We start from the raw sequence: 21,734 nt of genomic DNA, 5'->3' as shown, positions 1-21,734 counted from the left end.
CCACCCACCTATGAAGATGACGGGTTACCAGATGGCCTAAAAGAATTACATTAGCACTATGTACATATGCAATACAAAAAATGACAAGCAGTTTCGTCCAAGTGGTAGGGTCCTTAGCACTACTGCAGGTTGTTGGTTCAACACTTGCAACTAGCATTTAAACGTTTTTACGTCTTTTTACTTGTAAGGACCCACTTTCGTCATGGAGTCTGTTTGTCACTTTCTTGATATAACCTTCCATTTTTGTCATATGACTCATTTGAGATTATTTGGCTATTAGTTTATTTGAATTTACGTGTTGAAATTTTTTGAGGATTTGTGTTGTTGAGTATTTGATTAATTTAGGGATTTTAACTATCAGAAATTTTTATGAATTTAGATATGACAAGGCAGCCCAAATGACAAAGGTACAATTTCATGTTTGCCCCCTCATGCCCAACTCCTTACTAGAATAGTGGCAACGTCTGTTTAAGCCCTCGAGCTGGACCCATCGGGTGTGCACTCCTGTGTAACCGTGTTTATCCTAAATGCACTAATCACAGGAGGAGAATCGGTGCCCACTACTATCTTTTACGGTTACTTAAGGTGTCATTTTCACTCCATTGGCCTGCTTTGTACTCCATTTATTCCCATTCTGATTACTAACATAGTCACACTTCCAAAAAACCATGAATTAGACATGCTGCATATGGTTACTCTAGAATGTGCTATGATAGGCATACTACTTTACTGCTCGTCGATGAAGTATAGATCTAAATGGTGAAGCACTACCCAACAAACAAATGTTAAAGGCCAGTAGTATCTGGGTAACTTTACCGGTCATAAACTTAGGAATGTATTAGAAAAAACTTGAAAAGCATATTCAATGATCTTGCTGACCTCAACATGAAAAGCATAAAGCAGGAACATCTACTGTGGTAGAAGATGGTAGACTATGATGTCTGGAAAGTTTGGCAGCATGGCAAGATAAGACAATGATTACCTTGTGAAGTAGATATATTCCCGAAAGAGATATAAAACATAATGATGAAAAGTGGACCCAAAGCCTGTGGAACAGAAATAAGTGAATTAGCAATAAAACGTACCTAACAAAGAAAATAATTAAACTGAGCCCTATTGGCTTATGTAATTTTGATTATTGCCCCTGACAGAATATATATATTTCTCTCACATGCAATTATTAGCTGTAGCCCTTAAACTTCCCATTACATCCATGTGTGAATAACTCCAGATACACACTAAATATGTATTGTTCTCGCATGTATTTCAGAATAGTTATATTTCTTATTAGTCAGGATAGTCCCATCGTATAGGGTAAATGATGATCCATTAATAGATAAACATAAGGAAGAGGATAAGAGATATACTAGATAAAAAGAGAAAATCCAAAAGCATAGTTAACCTATTCCAACACAAGCCAACCATCACCTTTACGATTTTCCTTTTCAATATAGTTAGTTCTCTGTTGGATAGTTGTTATTTGTCTAGGTACATCCCATGGCCCAATATTGCACACTATATGTTCTCGATATAAAATTGCATATTCTCCTCATCATTCATTTGACATGTATAAGATCTTGTTGGTCCAACTATTTCATAGCAAAAATGTTGGCTTCACGAGTTCTTCCATGTCGTAAACAAGATTGGATTCATGTTCATACAAAATACCACTACTGAAAACAAAATTAGAGAAACAATCAATAATAAGGATGAGTGTAACCTGTTACCATAGGCCAATACTAAAAAGATTTTGACAGCCATACCTGTTCGATCCTCTAGGGATATTGGAAATCGTGAAAGAGTTCATGGAACTTGAGCTTGAAGATAGACCAGGAGAGACAGAACAGTTGAGTGGCAGAAGAACCATCAATCCAACGACAGAGCAGACCACAAAAAACTTTATCCTGCCAAGTGAATTCATGAAAGACTTCTAACAGCTTAAAATCAGTAGGTTTGAGCAATATTTCTATGTCATTTGAATTATTAGAAATATGATACATATCTGGGGATAACTCTACAAAACAAAGAAAAAGCAACAATGCATAAGATCACACACACTGGGCAAAAAGTTCCTAACCCAATCATAAGCATGTTCTGTAAGGGCACTCAGTTCATACAACAATGGTCCAACCAGCCTCAACACTTTCCCTGGGATCCAAAGAATCTAATTTCTTGAATTTTACAAACTTCAAAATTGAAGAATTTCTGGAGCTGTCCATAACTGCATCAAAGATATCGGGGATCCTGTCAATTAAGAGGGTTATCCCTGATTTCCAGCATTCTGTTTTTAGAGATTTTCTCTATCCTTTCTTTAATTGAAAGGATTCTCCTTCTTTTGTATAAATAGCCTTGCTTTGTGTTTTATAATTAAATGGAAAATATATGAAAAGCCTTTTAGGCTCAACTCTGTTTGGTTTCTAGATGGTATCAGAGCATGGTTTCTGATCATCACCTTTCATGGAAAACCTTCCTTTAACTTCGGTAGATACCAACCAGACCAAACGGCTCTGGTTAGCGAGTCCACCAGCTCCACCACCGACCAAAACAAATCCAACAACCCTCCTCCACAGGTTCAACAAATGGTTGCTCCAGATATCTTTCCCATCACTGATCACAAGCTAAACGAGCAAAATTTTCAGCTTGTGGCCACGTTCCATCCAGATCTTCATTGGCGGCAAGGGAAAAGAAGACTATCTCTAAGGGGAAAAGCGTGTCACCCGAAAAAGGAGACCCCACTTACAAACAATGGAAAACCGACAACAATCTCGTAATGTCGTGGCTTCTCAGCTCCATGACGGCTGAAATTGGGGAGCAATTCATCTACTACAAAACCGCCGCTGAAATCTGGGAAGCAGCAAGGGACACCTTTTCTAATAAAGATAATACCTCTATTATCTTTGAAATCAAGAGGTTACTCCATGATCTCCGGACAGGAGACTCCAATGTCACGAGTTATTACACAATCCTAACTCGCATCTGGCAACAACTTGATACTCTCGATGAAAATATGTGGAGCTGTCCCACTGATGCAAAGCGATATAGGCAGATCCTTGAAACTGACAGGATCTACAAGTTCCTTCTCGGTCTAAATCGAGAACTAGATGAAGTTCGAGGAAGAATTCTCAGCACTAAGCCATTGCCCAACATTCGTGAAGTGTTCTCTGAGGTTCGACGTGAGAAAAAGCAGAAAAAGGTAATGCTTGGAAGCACTACTACCAACCCGTTTGGAGAAGGGGCTGCCCTAGTTGCTCGATACCCATCACCTAGTGGGAAATTTCAACAAGGTAATTCCCAGAAAAGGTCAGGACGGCCATGGTGCGACCACTATAATGTACAGGTTACACAAAAGATGTATGCTGGAAAACTAATGGAAAACCAATGGATTCGAAATCAAACCTCTCAGAAAACAATGGCCGTGCAAATATGGCAACTTCTCAAAGTCGTGAACCGTTCAGCAATGAACAGGTGACAGCCCTCCAGAAAATTCTCCATGACACGCTACGGGAAACTCAATCCTTTGATCAGTCAAAGACTGCAAATCGTGGCACAGAGGAATGCGTTGACCACTCATATGGAGCAAAACAAACCATGGATTGTGGATTCTGGAGCATCAGATCATATGACTGGTAACCGAAACATCTTCTCTACTTTTCAGCCAGAATCAAGTGGTGTCACCGTACGAGTAGTAGATGGGTCCAATTCACAAGTCACAGGTATTGGTACAGTTGTTATATCAAAGGAAATTGTGTTAAAATCTGTGCTTTATGTTCCAAATCTGGAGTACAACCTTCTATATGTTAGAAAACTCACCCAAGACTTGAATTGTTGTGCTAATTTTCTTCCTGATATATGTGAATTTCAGGAATTGAACTCGGACAAGAAGATTGGTAGTGCTAAAGTTCAGGAAGGTCTGTATCTCCTTAATACCAATGTGCTCGCCAACCCCTCCAAACTCAAGCCAGCCATGTTTACGGTTTCTAGCATAAGAAGTGATGTTATGTTATGGCACCATAGACTAGGTCATCCCAACTTTTTGTAAAGAAATCATTCCCTGAATCAATAAGGGATTCTAGTTTTCTTAAATGCGAAACATGTTCGACATTCCTACCCACCAGTTCCTTATAAAGCCTCTCATCCATTTTACCTTATTCACAGTGATCTTTGGGGACCTTCTCGAATAAAAAAATATAACTGGGTCATGGCGGTTCGTCAAATTAATAGATGACCACACCCGCGTAACTTGGTTATTTTTAATGAAGGAAAAATCCGAAGTTGGGACTATCTTCCAAAAGTTCCACATAATGATTCAAACCCAATTTTCCTCAAAAATCCAAATTCTAAAAACCGATGATGCTAAAGAATATTTCCAGTCCGAACTTGGAACATACCATTCCCAAGAAGGGATTGTACATCAGTTCTTGCGTAAACACACCCCAACAAAATGGTGTGGCTGAAAGAAAAAATCGGCACCTCTTAGAGTTTATCCGCTCTCTCCTATTAGCCAACCATGTTCCTAACCACTACTGGGGAGAGACTGTTATGACATCCGCATATTTGATCAATCGCATGCCCTCTCGAATCTTCACTTTCCAAATAGCACACCAAACACTCTTATCCACCTATCCTCATCTCAAACTCATGTCCCATATTCCTCTAAAAGTGTTTGGGTGTATAGCATTTGTCCACAATACACAGCCAAACCGAAGCAAACTTGATCCGCGAGCGTTAAAATGTATATTTCTTGGGTATTCTCCTGACCAAAAAGGGTATGAGTGCTACTCTCCATCCACAAACAAAGTATACAACACCATGGATGTTACCTTCTTCGAAGAACAACCATTCTATGCCAAAACCGATATTCCGGGGGAGCGTGGAAGAATACGGTTCCTGATATACTCAGAAACCACAAATCAGCTCTCACCTGTCACAAATCAGCCCTAACCTGTCCTCTCACATGTCTCAAGTCAGTCCTCACCAGTCTCAAATTCCTCGGTCTCAAACATGCCCTCGGCAAAAAAAAGTCAGCCTATTGATACTGAAAACACAATTCCAGAAAAAAGTCAGCCTATTCATTGGTCTGTTAATGTTCTACAAGTTTGTGTACCTCATTCATTTTCCATCTATTGGAACAATATCTTTGCAATATCATTGACTTGCAATTCATTTATCCTATCTCATACTAGGCATATTGGACTTGACTTATATATTATGTTCGAGACAAAATTGCTCAAGGCCATTGTTTTTCCCTTTGTGCCATCCATGTGGCAATTAGACATTGTATTGATTCAAGGATTAAATCATGACTTTTATTTTTAAAGTATATAATAGGCAAATAGAACAAATAAACTCACACACCCTCCTCACCTTTGGTGAGGTTTGAACCCTTAGACCTCCTAGGAGGCCAACGACTCACATACCACTAGTGGCCCTTTGGTGATTAAATCATGACTTGTGTGCTTTGCGGTGACTATTTTTCCAAGTTTACCTTTACGAACCTCCAAATATGCAGGGAGACAGTAAAGTATCCACTTACTGCACTACCACAGCCAACAAGCTTTGAAGTTCAAAAACATCCAAATTGACATCCAAAGTCAAAGTGCAGGTAGAGTGAATTAGTTTTATAGCATCTCTACTTGTAGCTTCAATGCACACTAACTATTACTAGTTCAAATACAAAACGAATATACAAGTACACCAGAGGGGGCCATTTTATATCGTTATTATGCAAGTAAGATGGTTGGAATATCTCGCATGCCTTAAATTTCTTTTGCTCGTTTTTTAACCAACCAGAACAGTTAGTTTGCAATGACAACAAGTAGGATGGTGAGCTCAGTCTCATTACAGCTATTGTGTTACTGAAGAGACGAATTATCCTAAAATCCGCATCTCATACACGATTCCCACAGTATCACAAGGAAGAAAAACAAACACACGCTTGAAAAAATACAGACAAAAAGGGGAAAGTATCGCTAACCCGAATTTAAAGAATCTTATGACAACGAGTGCATCAAGGCCGGAACTAGAAAGAATTTCATCCTCCGTAACTCTAACAGCATCACGGATCCAATCAAGTGATGGAAGGAACCGTTGAAGAGTGAAGGAACGATCGAATGAAATCGGATGGTGAAGAGAGAGACGACGAGGGTAGTATATGTTGGCATTGGAATGCTGTTTTCGCAAAATGGAGAAGAGACATAGGACGACAACTGCAAGGCCTATGTTGATGGCCGCCGATGCTAATAAGCTCGCGGCATTCATTTCATATGTTTGAGTTTCCGGCTGCTCGGCGGAAGGATGACGACGACGGAGGAATTTGCAGGTCTGAGGGTGTATGGCGTGCTTGCCACCTTTGATCGCACGTGGCGGACGTCAAGCGAGTAACCGCACCTTTCTGCGAACCATGTTTTTTGCCGGTTTGGAATTTTTATTCCGGTTTTTCCAATTTTTTATTTATAGAAAAAAAAAATCTTCCATGTTTATATTTTTCTCTCATAAATTATTTTGCTGAATAATTTGGTACAGAATAATTAAAAGGTTCTCATAATACAATACAAAATGAAATATAATTATTTGGTAAATGTTTACAATAAAATTAGGGCATTGAATGGTTAAGAGAAGCACAAGATGCAATATCATTCAGAAGTTTTATAACCATTAAGAAACATATTTTTTTTGTCAAACAAGATTCACATATATTTTAATGGAGCTATTAAAAGATAAACAAACAATTCTTGTAGTTATAAAAAGTTGATAAAGAATGTATATAATACGGATGTGAAATTAAAAACTATAAAATGATATTTTGATATAATTTGTTTCGTTTTAATTTGGGGGTTGATATCCCCACCCCCTAGATCACTTTTCACCCCCTCCTCCTCACTCTCACCCTCACAACTTTCCTTCACTCTCACCCTCACATACTCACCCCCTACACAATCTCACCCTCCCTCACATGCACCCATAGGAGGGGGTGGGGTTAGAAAAACCCTTTAATTTTTGTTATACATTTTGTACTTTTATCTAAAAATTATGAGAAATTTGTTGATTTAAAAAAAGAGTTATAATCACATCCTTTAAATACTCTCAATTTAACAATTTGGATAGACTTTTTATTTTATTTTTTATGGTTCTTTTGTTATGATAAAACTCTACATATTATTTAGGCAAAAAGTTAATTACCGGCAATTCTAACCGACCCCATATAAAGACACCAATGTGGGGGTTATTTTTTGACTCACTCAACGGCTGAGACTAATGAAAGAGCCTGGGACCAAACCCAAGACCTGTTATGCATATGGATAAAGTCTCTCCACCCTTTATCAACTGAACTACATGCTAGAAGCAAAAACTCTATGTATTATTTGATAATTTTAGTCAAAATAGACTACCATAAAGTACTAATAATTGTTGAACTGATAAATATCTTTTTGTTAAATCAATCTAATCCAATTTTAATAAATCATCACATATAAGTCATTTGATAAGACCATTCACATCCCTGCAATCTATTTACACTTTCAATTGTGCCACATCAGCTTTTGCAATTATCTTCCACACACCTGCAATTCACCTACAACACTTTCAACTGTGTCACGTCAGCTTTTGCAATTACCACCTACACACCTGCAATTCACCTACACTTTCAAAAGTGGTCCCCACTACAACATTTATTAACTATTTTATAAATTATTTATATATATACATTATAATTATTTTTTAATTAATAACATGTTTTATTTTAATTCAATGTTAATTAAAACGATTAATATATGATATAATATAATATAATAATTATATAATTTATTGTTTTAAATTTGAAACATTAATTTATGTAATTATAAAATTTAATGTTTAAATTAATTTAGTTATATTATATTTATATTTTTTTAAATAACATATACACATGCATAGAATATTTTCATATAAAAATAATTAATGTAATTAATACATATATTAATATTATAAAAATTAATTTATTTAAATAATGAGAAAAAAAAATTTGGTGAGGAGTTGGCGCCTACATGGCTTTCAACATAAATTGCAAATGTTGCAAGTGGGTCTCCTACGTGGATGAAATTTTTTGACAAAAGGGCTTTTGCAATTGGCTTTGAAAATTGTGTGTGGGTGCCCTAATATATCAAGATCATAAAAAGAATTCAGGGAAATCATTATTTATATTATTCTTTTGTATTAAATTAATTATTTATGTTAATTAGTTCACATACAACGAGAACAAAAAGATAACTGATATGAATGTTTGGTTCCATTTGAAAATGTAATTTTGGTGATAACAAAATTGGAAATGAACAAAATAGTATGAATGCAAACCCAAGAAGGCAGTGACAAAGTTTTTTCCGTACTCACGACAAATCGAACTTGTGAGGCACTATTTATATGAGAGACACTGGATATGACACAGATATATTACCAATTTCTTAAAATGTATGTTTTAAAGTAATTTGTATGAATATTGGATAGCTGCGAGAAATCCGGTTCGCCCCATTTCCCGATTCTAACCCTTTTTCCGGCGAAAGACCTTATTAGGTTAGGGTAACTAAAAAAATAAAAATAAAAAGATATGTAATAAAAATAGGATTCTAACAAGGGTAGTGTCTGATTGGTTTGAGCTTGGCTTCAAAGATCAAAAGTATCAGGATGTTTCAGGTTCAAATCCAAGGAGGAATAAAAATCCCCTTGTGGCCACGGAGGTTCAAATGTGGTGACACTGGGCTATCTGCAAAGCAGGTGATCGCCTTAGAATTAATCGGCTCGCATAGCGGGTTGGATATCCAGGTTAATTAAAAAAAATGAGTTGGTGAAGGAAAAAAATGCCAAAAATCGGGTTTAAAAAGGACTGCGAGTGTAGCTCGCTTCAGTTCAAAACTAGGCCCACTTTTAGTGCTTAGCTCGCTCCCACGCAGCCAAAATGCTCACGGCTGCGAGTTGTGTAATTTTTGAGCAAAAATCGATTTTACGCCAAACATGATATCCAACTCAACCAACACTCATAACACTTTTAAAATACTGTATTAAAGCTAAAATACGAGTATAACCTAAAATTATACTTACTCAAAAATTCAGTTGTTATAGTATGCTTATATGCAACAGAGAAGAGAGAGTTTTATAAATTAAATTAGATTTTATTTTTTTAATTAATATTTTTGACATATAAATCAAATCACACGAATTTCATAAATTAAAATTTCTTAAAAAAATGTGACTTTTAGTGTTTTATATTCACCATTTTTTGTTACTTATTAAACCCTAAATTTAACAGTAGCAAAATAATTGTGTTAAATTATGCATAGAAATGTATGAGACTAAGGGGCCGTTTACCCAATTGCTTATTCGGTAAGCGCTTACTGATAAGAGTTAACACTATGATTTATTTTGATGCGTAAGATTTTAGTATATCAAAACATATTGAATGCAACAATTTAGTGGGTAAACGTTTACCTGGGTAAGAGTCGTCATTCTCACTTACCGGGTAAGACTCTCCATCATTCTCATCGCTCTTACCCGGTAAGATGTTTGACCATTCTCATGTTCATCCAATGAGAAAATTTATCCGATAAGTACTTACCAAATAAATGTTTAGTAAACGGCCCCTAAGTAATATATAAATAGCGGTTAAATTAAATGAGAACTATAAATATACTACAAATCTATGAGAATCGATTTATAAATAATATTTTACGTGATATTTTTTTTATCAAATGCTAGGATCTAAGATATTTGGTTCACTTATATTTGTTTCATAAGATGATAATTTCACATGTATTTGTTTCACCACATGAATATTTTATACATGTAGTTTTCATTTCATTAGGTGAACCAAAAAAAAAATCATATGCAATTTTTTACTAGGTGAACACAAGCATATGTGAAATAACGTCTTAAATCGCAGGTTTTGATGGAAAAAAATCATGTAAAAAATATTTTTATCTCAGTTCTCATAAATTTATTACATTTTTGTGGTTTTCATTTGATTATCTTTCTATATAAATATGTACTTATATATCTCTTGGTTGGGTGAAAGCAACAACCCCATGTAAATTTGTAAAAATATTTCCATCTTTTACAACTGCAATTCATTTGTTTGTTGTATGTACTTGTGTATCAATAAATTAATATTATTTATTTGTTATACATATTTATAATAATATATGTAGGATTAAATTGAGCATGGACAATATTACTAAGGTTGATGGCATATTTATTAAAAAAAAAATCTTTTGTGGGCACAGAGGTTTAAATGCGGTGACTTTGGACTGCCCGCAAAACAGATGATTGTCTTGGGATTAGTCTGCTCGCATAGCGGGTTGGATATCCAAGTTAATTAAAAAAAATAGCAACCCACTAACTTAAAAGAGTTGGTTTGGTTGTACTTTATAACGGTTTAGGTTGAATTCAGATTTTTTTTAGATCACTATAATTTGGTTGGATTGTTTAAATGTTTCAAACCACCCATATCAACTTGCATATTACCAATAGGAGGGGCTATGAGCCTATGAACAAAATACATATTTTATTGATATTTTCATAAAAATTACCCATTCTGTCTCAAAATACAGGTTCACGAGATAAAAAACCATACAGTTTTAGGAATTTGTAATTATTATATATTTTTAATTAACAAAAAGAAATTTTCATCTTAATGACAGAGAGATAAATTTTATCCACCTCATAACTAAGGATCGAATAAAAAAGTAAACATTTATTTTTAGAAATGAACATTTATTTTAAGACAAAATAAAATAATAAAGTATGCACTTTAGTGGAATTCTTGCGACGTCGTCCGCGGCGAACCCCCCACGTTGCTGCGATCCTAACACTTCATCGGACCATTCAATCGGTAGGAGCGACGGACGGTGTGTACAAAAAACAGGGACATAGTCAACACAAACTGATGACTCGCGCTTACAAGGAATTCTGCGCTTGCCGACGGCTGGGTGTAGGTTGCGCATTTAAGCGTCGTCCATTTTCGGGGCTAATTGATTCAACAAGTGAGTTGTTACACACTCCGTAGCTACGGCTTAATTTGACTCAACACGGAAAAACTACTGAGGTCCAGACATAATGAATCGAGGTATAGTCTCTTTAAATTCTAGATAATGAATATTTTTGACTAATAATCACAAATATTTTTAATATCTATACTATATTATAAAACATTTGGTAAAAACTCTTAAAAACATTTTTTTGTGCATGAGGTACTACTTATTGATGCATATTACTTAAAATTTAAGATTACAAATAAAGTATGCATAAGTACAACTTGTTAAAGCTCTATGTTTGAATTCGTGTAACTAACCGCAGATAAATATAATCAAATACATGATAAATATCTCATTTTTAAATATAAAAAATTAAAATATAATCAGGATAATCATTGAGTTATAACAGAATACTTAATTATTATCTTTATAAAAAATTATGTTATTAAATCAAAAATAAATTACTTCGTTATTAAATCTAAATTAAATTACAATAAAAATTTGAATTAAAAAAATTACACAAAAATGAGAACTTTTAAATAATTAATTTGATAATGATATTGATATATTTTTTTCAAAATAAAAATATTGTTGTTTTATCAAAATCACATAAAACCGTATTATATCGACAGAGACAATAAATAAAAAAAAATATTAAAATCAAAATGTATCTCACTGCATTGCACATCTTTCTAATATAAGAAAATATTAATATAAAATATATTTTGTAATAATTATCTAATAAACAGAATATTAAAATCTAAATAACATAAATAATCGTTAAACACCCATCCAAGTGTCGTGATCTCTTCAGCGAAATATACACAATGGATTGCAAACGAACCACAACCACTAACAACACTCTCACCTCCCAATAAGAATCAGCCACGTCAGCTTCACATCCTATCCAACAGATTCCATTTCATCCTTCCATCCATTTCTATTTATCCATACTACTTCGATCATCATTCCGTCAACGATTTCAACAAACAGATTCATCGAAGATGTCTTTCACAATCTCCACAAGCTTCTTTCAACCGCTCGACCTGAAATCATCGCATTTTGGATCCAGATCGAAGCTTACCAGTACCGGTATTGTGTGTTCCGGCGCCGGAGCAGAAGACAAAAGCAAGGTAACCGATGGAAACGCATCGTTGAAAGCGTTGTCCGCAGCACTCGCACTCTCTTCGATTTTGGTTTCGTCGACGGTGCCTGCGCTTCCGGCAATGGCCGACATCTCGGGACTCACTCCTTGTAAAGACTCCAAGCAGTTTGCCAAGAGAGAGAAGCAGCAGCTCAAGAAGCTGGAAAGTTCTCTCAAGCTTTACGCACCGGATAGTGCTCCTGCACTTGCTATTAAGGCTACAATGGAGAAGACCAAGCGCAGGTAATTTCTATGAAAATTTACAAGGATTTCTGTATTGTTTCTACTTTTAGGCATGCAAATCGTAACCTAAAGTAAATCACCAAACGATTTCAAAATTGATAATAGGTCTATTCCATTTGAATGAATATCTAACCAATTATTATTTCAAATTCAAACTCAAAGCGAGGATTTGTTCAAATATCCAGTTTTGGTCTTCAAATTTGAATCCGAGTAGCTACAAATATAAACCGATTCATAATAGACATACACACACATTGAATATTTGGATATGGATTCACAATCAATGCTCCAATTTCTTTCTCATATTAGATATCGTAGTTCAATTTGTATATTATTCGAATTTGAATGGTGTTCGTTGAATTTGAATTTTGATTCAGTTAGCTAGCATCCATTTACTGATTTACAAGTCTATTTCTATGAATCCGAAAGAGAAATGATGAATTATATGGAATTGCTCATTTACATGTGTAGATTCGACAACTATGGAAAGCAAGGATTGTTGTGTGGATCGGACGGGCTACCACACTTGATCGTGAGTGGAGACCAAAGGCACTGGGGCGAATTCATTACCCCCGGGATTCTATTTCTGTACATAGCCGGATGGATCGGGTGGGTCGGAAGGAGTTACTTGATAGCTATTCGGGATGAAAAGAAGCCTACACAAAAAGAGATCATCATCGACGTTCCTTTAGCTTCCCGACTCGTATTCCGTGGATTTAGTTGGCCCGTTGCTGCTTACCGTGAGTTCTTGAATGGTGAACTTATCGACCCGACCGTCTAACTTCTTGTTTTGCTACAAATCTATATGTATCTAATGTTCTTTATTTTCCGATACTTTGTTTGTGGCTAAATTTTAAGGGATTGTTTCACAACTTGAAATGTACATTTTTCTATCGATTTAGAACATCAAACTCGGGTGCGACATTCGTAGCCGCAAGACATGAATTCACACACAAAAAGTTCAGTGGTCCGAAGTCATTTTGGTCCAAGTTTTTCATCCCACGCACGCGTTCATAAAAAATTCTAGTTGTAACTACAAGGGTGGTGCGTAATTGGTTTGAGCTTGGTTCCAAATGTTAAAAGTAATAGGACTTCCCAGATTCAAATCCAAGGAGGAATAAAAATTCTCTTGTGGCTACGGAGATTCAAAAGTGGTGACTCCGGGCTATCTGCAAAGCAGGTGGTTGCCCTGGAATTAGTCGGCTCGCATAGCGGGTTGAAATCATATGTAAATTTATTGCTTCATTTCCAAGTAGAAAATGGATTTCCACATCCAAACATTCATGTCATTTGCAATATTTAGAAGATCAATTTATCATTCACTCGTACTTTGTTTTAAGATCAATATTTAGGGATTTCTTAAAATTAATTAATAATAAAAAAAACAAAAAAAAATTGATAGACACTTAATTCATCGTACTATATCATCTTTCCAATGCACGTCTTGGTAAACGAGAAGGAGTGAGAGACAGAATTAAAAGAAAAAATTTATATTCCCCCCAAATTGATAAGGAATGATTTTTAGCCAAATCTATTATAATGATTGATTATTTTTTTGAAACCAAACATCATTTTTCATTCCATAATTGAACCAAACATAATCAATAGTTATCATTTCCATTCATTACCTTCTAATCTCCCCAACCACACACACCCTAAATTTTATCTGACCATCTAAAATTACCGATGCCTTCAAAATTGGGAAGACTACATGTATGGTATTCATATTTTATATCGAAAATGTCGTATAAACATCTAAAAGTAAATAAAAAAGCAACCTATGTAGAAAAATGTTCCATAAAATGACAACAATTATAGTCTTTGAAGTGCAATGGAGACATCAACATAAAGCTAAAACAACATGTAAAAGCCAAAACTATAGTTTTGGTTTCTTTTTTGTTTGCTTTCTACATCTTTCAGACAGTTGTCTTTGTATTTTTTTTCTGATCGGGTTTTAATGACAATTCATGGAGTTGTTCCATATACGATTTTTTTTAAATGAAGGAAAGTTTGTCAGGCTCTTTGATCCGTGAAGGAAAGTTTTATAACGTATGTTTTTAGTTGCATAATAGACATGGTGTGTTTCCTTAGTTATACCAAATACATAATATCAATCACAAGGGTGGTGTCTGGTTGGTTTGAGTTTGAGCTCCAAAGATCAAAAGTACCTGGAGGTTACGGTTCAAATCCAAGGAGGAATAAAAATTCCCTTGTCGCCACGGAGGTTCAAATGCTAGTTCTAAAACCCTCTGAATGGTTTTGTATCATGAGCCTCCTTTAACCATTAAGAGGTGAATTTTGTTTGACAAAAAAAGGTTTGTCTCTCAATAGTTCTAAAACCCTCTGAATAATTTTATATCTTGAACCTCTCTTAACCATTAAGAGCCCTAATTTCTTTGTAAACAATTATCAAATAATTATATTTTATTTTACACTATATCATAAAAGTCTCTTAATCATCATTTAATGATATTTTTTTAACCAACGACTTGCAAAGATATTGGTTTATTGATAGGTTCGAGAGATAATGGCTGAAAAGTGTCTATTTACGTTAATTTGCGTCCCACCAAAGTCCCATTCACTTCGGGCTCTATTTAAGTGATTCTCCCGTAGCCAAATCATCATCACACTCTCCTACTTCCGACCAAAAAACTCCGGCGAGATGATCGGAGAAGGGAAGGTGGTTTGTGTTACAGGCGCTTCTGGATTCATAGCGTCATGGTTGGTTAAACAACCGCTCGATCGTGGCTACTCTGTTCATGCTACTGTCCGCTCCCTCGGTTAGTGACGTCTCTCAATCTTTCTGGTTAAACAACTGCTCGATCGTGGCTACTCTATTCATCACAACTTCAACCTCTAATGTTCATGTGTTCTCTAAAAGAATCGCTAGTGTAATTGAGTACCGGTCAATTTGCAAAGTGATTTAAATCATAAATATCATTAACAGTCGACTAAACTTAGATAAGTATTCATCTAGTGATTTGCAGAAACCCAATGATTTGCCTTCGTAAGGTCAGGCCACAACAGTTTTGGATCAATATTCCCGCCTATTTTCATGGGGTAACTTGAATTTAAAGCTAGGTTAACTGATCAGAAGTTTAACTTTCGTTCCATCACGAATGAAGAGATGAATAATACCAATCATCAATCTGGAAGCAAACCCTAACTTTCATGTACTAGGCTTCTCTATCGACAGCCTGTTTTAGTCTTTAGACTATCTGTTCTTCTGGACTCTGTTTGACGATCTCATCTGCTTTAGACGACCACGACCCACGAGTCTCAGGCTCTCAGCTTCTGTTTCCAGCTTCTGTTCCAGACTTCCAGCTTCTAGCTTCTGTTTCCAACTTCTATTTCCAGCTTCTGTCTGGTACCACGAGTCTGGAGCCTGAATTCTTAATCTTGGTTGATAAGAAAATCGAAGCAGATTGGTCAATTAAACTCCCTCTGTTTTATATATAATTCTAAGAATATTATATGAACCGATATTTTTGGACCGCTATACCACCGGTATAACCACTATTTCAAATATCGGTCCGATCGCAATTTTGTATCTTCACCGCTATAACAGCGTAGAGAAAATCTTGAAGAATCGGGAGTTTATTAGAGTATAAATGGGTTATATTTGGGCTACTAAATGTAAAACTGGGCTTGCATATATTGTTGGCCCATGTTTAGTAGTATAGTTTTTTATTACTGCAATAAATTTCATATAATATGCTACAAATAGAATACCATGGTTCTAAATCCTGTGACAAACTTGAAAACAACGAATTTGACCTCAAAATTCAAGGTTATCTCTTCCATTTAGAATGGAGATAGTATTTAGAATTATCAAGAAGTCTACATGGTAAGTTACATGATCAATCAGACGTTTGCATCAAAACTCAACCGATTGACTTTCCGATTCTTCCTCTAACGGCTACTGTTCCATTCAAATGTGTGGCAGATGATCCAAAAAAGGACACAACACCTACTTGCTCTTGATGGAGCTAAGGAAAGGCTATCTCTGTTTGAAGCTAACCTGACTGAAGAAGGATCTTTTGAGTCTGCAGTTAAAGGCTGTGAATGCCTCTTTCATACAGCATCTCCTGTTCTAATGGAAGTTGATGACCCACAGGTTGTTTTTTCTCTTATCTTGCTCTCAATTTTTTGTTTGTATATGTTGGTATAACTTTTAAATCATGTTCGTGAGTTCTAGACTTCTACATTGGTGTCTAAATGTGCACATTCACGTGGAAATTTGATTGGGATCGGGATGGGACACACACAACGAATGAGTAGTTTGATCTTGTTTTAATGTTCTTTCTTTCTAAAGTGGCTGTTTCTTGAACCTTTGAGATTTCAGTAAGTTGATAGCTCAATCAACACATACAATAATTTGTTTATGCAGTCTTTCACTATGAGTTTTTCGTGCCATTGTGAATCTTTCACCCACATCAACTGTTTGCAGAAAGCTCAGTTCTTCTCATTTTCCATCAGGGACAATTGCTAGATCCTGCAGTGAAGGGAACACTTGATGTTCTTAAATCAGCTGCAAAAGTTCCATGTATGAAGAGGGTGATCTTTACGTCTTCCATGGCTGCAGTTGTGTTTGGTGGAAAGCTTCTGGAGGCTGGTGTTGTGGTGGATGAAACCTGGGTTTCAGATCCAGTAATTTGCGAGCAAAAAAAGGTATAGTTGCATAAAACTCTAATACGTAGGTCTCATTCTTTCACATGTCTTGAGTTATAAATGGTAGGTCAACCAAATTTCTGTAAACAGATTCTGGTTACATTATTGCTCGATGATTCATAGTTTCTAGTCTGAGAATCGTTCAACAGGATTCGTAATTATTGTCAGTCAGCTACAAATGCTGCAACTAATCAAGGACTTTGTGCTTTTCAGTTATGGTATGCTCTTTCGAAGATCCTAGCTGAGGATGCTGCTGTAAAATTTTCAAAAGAGAATGGTCTGGAGTTGGTGGTTATAAATCCTGGCTATGTGATCGGTCCTTTCTTACAGCCAACTCTCAACCTCACTTCTGAGGGCATTATGAGCTTGATAAAGACCGGTAATTGTGTCCTATGATTAACATTCATAAGCATGATCGATTATTGGGTGGACCTATGTAGCAGGCCGTGTATTCAAGTCCATAACCACCACTCTTTTTTGACCAAATTCTATTATGTACAAAAGGTTTTGCAGATTTTGGAAGAATGTTGTTTACATGATTCGGGTAGGGGAGTCTTTTGACTTCTGATAGGAGTTCTTGGAGACACAGGATTATGGTAGTAGGCAAGGGGTGGGGGCCTGTACTTAGCATAGATGGGAGGAAGGGAGCTCGAGAAGTAGAGAGTAGGGGGTAGGGTAGGGGTGGCAATGGATCGGGTTGGGTTGGGTTGGGTTGGGTTCGGGTTCAACCCATTTATAGAACAGGTTGGTTCATTTTCTCTTTTGCTTTTTTCAGTTTCTGCAAACGATAGCCTCTTGATCCTGGCTGTTGAGGTAACGTACATCCTGACCCTCCTATACCCTACTTTCAAGTGGGATATATTGGGTTTGTTTGGTTTAGTATCTTCAAAATTTTCTTGGCAAGCTTTCTTTTCTTGCACACTTTTCACCAAGCGATGGGTCTTCATAGAAAAAAATCGGTTTAGTCTTTGGGGTACGTAGACAGGTCGGCATATACCCCCGCTCCCCGGGGACCCCACCTATACTGGGCTCGTTTTGGATAGCGAAGTCTTTTGCATCGTCTTTCCTTCGCATTTAAAAATACTGTTTACTTGATTCTATGTCGTTAAAAGTGTCGGTCTATTAAGAACAATTCATTTGACACTCAAAAGTCGAACTTAAACTTTGTGGTGGGAGGAGGTAAGTATTACCAAAAGTATAACTTTTTTCACATTTACCTTTCTAGGAGTAATCTAAGGTTGCTTTTGATAGATGGAACAGGATGGGATGGGACAAATCTCACTGTTCCACAGTTGGCACAACATGGGACAGGACAAAACTCACTCTCCCACATTTGGTACGACATGGGCCATGACAAGAACTCATTATTCCATGTTCGTAGGGGACATGGGAAAGGAACAAGAAATGGGACAAGGTGGGACAACATGAGACAAAACAAGTTTTTTCTTGTTCCACCAAAATAGGTGGAAAAAGATGGGACAAGAATGAGACATAATCTAAAATATTACTAATCTACCCTTGTTTGATATGTAACCTTCATACGGTATTTGTTTTAATGGTCACCACTTACCATCGCTAGGAGTACTGTAGTTTACTAAATGGGCTGACCTTCTGGCTAACAATCCCAAAACATGAACAACCTAACAAATCCAACTAACGAAAACAAGATCCAGGTACGAATACGAAGAATGTTTTTCTGGGAACCTCTTTTATAAGTAGCTTAATTCATGCAGTTTCTTTGAACCTCTTTTATAAGTAGCTTAATTCATGCAGTTTCTTTGAACATTGTGATGAATGCATTAAGATTGCTTCCTAGATCAGCATGGAAATGGTTTGTTTCGTGCAACGAAGGAAGTTTTACGTTCTTTAAGCTGTTGAAATCATATATATGCAGGAAAGGAAGTATTCTCAGATGGAATTTACAGACTTGTTGATGTTAGAGATGTTGCTAACGCACATATATTAGCGTTCGAGAACCCAGAAGCTAACGGTAGATACTGCATGGTTGGGGCTGTGACTCGCTCTTCGGAGATCATGAAGATCTTGAACAAACTCTACCCTGCTCTTGGCTATTCCCAAAGGTAAGCATCCGTTCCCATGATTAGACGTATAGGGGGAAGTTCAAATGAAAACCATAAATGTTTTGAGAACTCGGGAATTAACTATTTCTTGTAGTATTCATAAACGAAATCTGGATCGTTTACTTTTTTTTTTCTCTTGAAATTTCTATAGGTATGAGGAGGGCAAGTGTGTTGCACCTGTTCCTTACGATGTATCGCGAGCAAGAGCGGAAAGTCTAGGCGTAGATTTTACCCCGATCGAGGTAAGCGTTAAGGACACTGTTGAAAGCCTGAAGGAGAAGAAGTTACTGAGCTTCTAAAACACCAGGTGAAGTTCATGGGTTTGTTTAAAGAAAGCATAATAAGAATGGCGTGAGACAGGACGTGGCGGTGAGGTCGAGCCTTAGGAGCCACCCTTTTACTATAGTCAATCACATGCGATACTAAATCAAATATGTGGACGATCTTTGGCACGACCTAGGTTGCGGGGACCAATTCTCTCGTACATCACTAGGCCTCCTCACGTGTATTGTCACACTTGATAAGGGTGTTCTTGATGTGATATTGGAATTCGTTATGTGGTACTAAATCAGAGATGCAAACGACATTTGGCCCAACCTAGGTCGCACAACACGTCTTTTGCACACCATCAAGTTCTCTCACGTATATTACCACATGTGATAAAGGTGTTCTCGTAAAATGGAGGTCGTTTGAAACTCCACCTATTATGTATATGTATGTATATATAGGGTTGGGTTCCGGTGAGAAAGAGAGTTTAGGTGAGAAGGGTAAGAAGGGATCTCCACCCTTAGCTGTATATTAGGATGAGATGCACCAGATCAATCCATGTATCAATTTTTGATTCATGGGTGGGTTTGAGATTTAAGATGATTAAGAGTCCAGATCCTTTCTTATACTTCTCAAATTATCTCTCTTTCTCGTACGATTCTTCTCAAATTAATAAAAGTAGAATGCTATACTAAAGGGTCTTTGATCTAGCGGTATGTGAGTCTTTAGCCTACTAGAAGGTCAGGAATTCAAACATCATCAAAAGTAAGGAGAGTGTGTGAGTTTATTTGTTATATATAAATATTATATATTTAAAAAGAAAACATATAAAATGTTTCTTTATAATACAAAAAATGACAAAGATTTATTCCGACGGTTGCAAGCATACAAATAGAAAAATTCCAATTATATTTTTTCGTATTTTTTTAAAAATAATAAACTATCATTCATAAACTTCTCATATTTGCAAGAATATATTACAAAAAATTTCAGTAATATTAAGAGTAAACTATAAATTTGGTCCCTGTTTGTTTTGATAATTTCAAGAGTTAAGTAGGATTCATTTTCGTTTTTTTATGATTTTTTGTTTTTTATCCAATCAAAATTGAATTTATGATTTTCATCTCAGCGATTTTTGATCAGATAAAAGACAAAAAAAAAAACGATAAAAGGACGAAAACGTCGCTTGTTTAACAAAATTTTCTAACGATCGTTAGAGATATAGACCAAATTTGAATGTTTTGACTAACCATGATATGGGTATTTTGTAATTTTAAAATTTTATAGACGAAAATTGTTATTTTTGATAAACCAGAGGGACTAAGTTTGTAGTTTATTCTTAATATTGTCGTTGAATTTTTTTTAAATAGAGTAAATAATGGATTTAGTCCTTTACTTTACATTACAAAAAATGTTAGTCCAGTTAAATCTAAGGGTATTTGGGTCTTCTTCTCACCTTTTTTTTGTCGTTATCTTATCAAAAAAATCATATTCTTTTTTATTCTAATATTATATTTTATAGTATATTATAAAATATTTGACAAAAACTTTTAAAAACTATTTTTTTGCATGAAGTACTGTTTATTGATACATATTACTTAAAATTCAAAATTACAAATAAATTATGCGTAAGTACTACTTATTAAAGCTTCTTATTTGAATTCGTGTAACTAACTGCGGATAAACATAATCAAATAGAAGATAAACATCTTATTTAAAAGTATAAAAAATCTAAAATATATTTAATATAATTATTGAGTTCTAACAAAATAATTAATTATTATTTTAATAAAAAAATAATATTATTAAACTAAATATAAATGAACTTAAATTAAATTATAAGAAAAAAAATTAAATTAAAAAATTACATTAAAAATTAGAGATTTTAAATAGTTAATATATTTTTGTCGAATTTTTATGATATCCTTAAATTTATATTTTATTCAAAATAAAAACAATATCGTTTTTTTCAAAATCATATAAGAATATACCATAACATCGACGGAGATACAAAATAAAATGAAATATTAAAATCAAAATGTATAAATACATGTATGTATATATATATATATATATATATATATATACCACATAGAGATCGTTCATCATCCCCCTCCCTCTTCGATCCCATCCCGGCCCCCTTTTTTCTGGTGACCCCATATGTGGCAATGATTTGGGGTAATGGTAATGGTGAGCTACCAAATCAGAGAAAACAAAGCCTTTCAATGAGTTCATTTTCCGATTACTGGTTTATTTTGTTCCTCTCGCCAGACGTTTGAACGGAGCGGAGATCGTCCTTGTCGAGAGTTTGTCTGAGGTTTGGCCGGAACG

The 21,734-nt window shown here is 35.5% G+C and overlaps 3 protein-coding genes and 1 pseudogene across 5 annotated transcripts in view; 3 read left to right on the top strand and 1 right to left on the bottom strand.

Moving 5' to 3' along the window:
- Positions 1–6,313, bottom strand: part of LOC112522626 (CSC1-like protein At3g54510) — a 16,668-nt gene extending 10,355 nt beyond the window's left edge. For 2 of the 3 annotated variants that reach the window (XM_025131875.1, XM_025131874.1), the window contains exons 1-3: positions 5,975–6,313; positions 1,764–1,904; positions 983–1,046 (exon numbers count right to left, since the gene is read on the bottom strand). In XM_025131875.1, coding sequence (XP_024987643.1) covers positions 983–1,046; positions 1,764–1,904; positions 5,975–6,258 — 489 coding nt within the window. In that variant the 5' untranslated portion in view covers positions 6,259–6,313. Of the gene's footprint in view, positions 1–982; positions 1,047–1,763; positions 1,928–5,974 lie in introns of all 3 variants that reach the window. The other variant, XM_025131877.1, reaches the window with a different exon arrangement.
- A 5,662-nt stretch (positions 6,314–11,975) lies between these two features.
- Positions 11,976–13,292, top strand: LOC112522600 (photosystem I reaction center subunit III, chloroplastic). The gene is made up of 2 exons (XM_025131833.1): positions 11,976–12,384; positions 12,856–13,292. Exons 1-2 carry the CDS (start codon positions 12,002–12,004, stop codon positions 13,163–13,165), a joined length of 693 nt encoding a protein of 230 aa, XP_024987601.1. The 5' UTR covers positions 11,976–12,001; the 3' UTR covers positions 13,166–13,292.
- A 1,754-nt stretch (positions 13,293–15,046) lies between these two features.
- On the top strand, positions 15,047–19,730 carry LOC112522599 (annotated as a pseudogene).
- A 1,841-nt stretch (positions 19,731–21,571) lies between these two features.
- LOC112522842 (dihydroflavonol 4-reductase-like) overlaps positions 21,572–21,734 on the top strand; it is a 20,810-nt gene continuing 20,647 nt past the window's right edge. The window contains exon 1 of the mRNA XM_025132157.1: positions 21,572–21,593. Coding sequence (XP_024987925.1) covers positions 21,572–21,593 — 22 coding nt within the window. The remainder of the gene's footprint in view (positions 21,594–21,734) is intronic.

Source organism: Cynara cardunculus, assembly GCF_001531365.2.
Source record: "Cynara cardunculus var. scolymus isolate 2C chromosome LG 12, CcrdV1, whole genome shotgun sequence".
Classification (NCBI taxonomy): domain Eukaryota; kingdom Viridiplantae; phylum Streptophyta; class Magnoliopsida; order Asterales; family Asteraceae; genus Cynara; species Cynara cardunculus.
This window is presented reverse-complemented; position numbering and strand designations above follow the sequence as displayed.

Coding starts and splice junctions, on each gene's coding strand:
- LOC112522600 (XM_025131833.1), top strand. CDS start 12,002: ATGTCTTTCACAATCTCCACAAGCTTCTTTCAACCGCTCGACCTGAAA. Junction 12,385..12,855: donor ATGGAGAAGACCAAGCGCAG/GTAATTTCTATG, acceptor TTACATGTGTAG/ATTCGACAACTATGGAAAGC.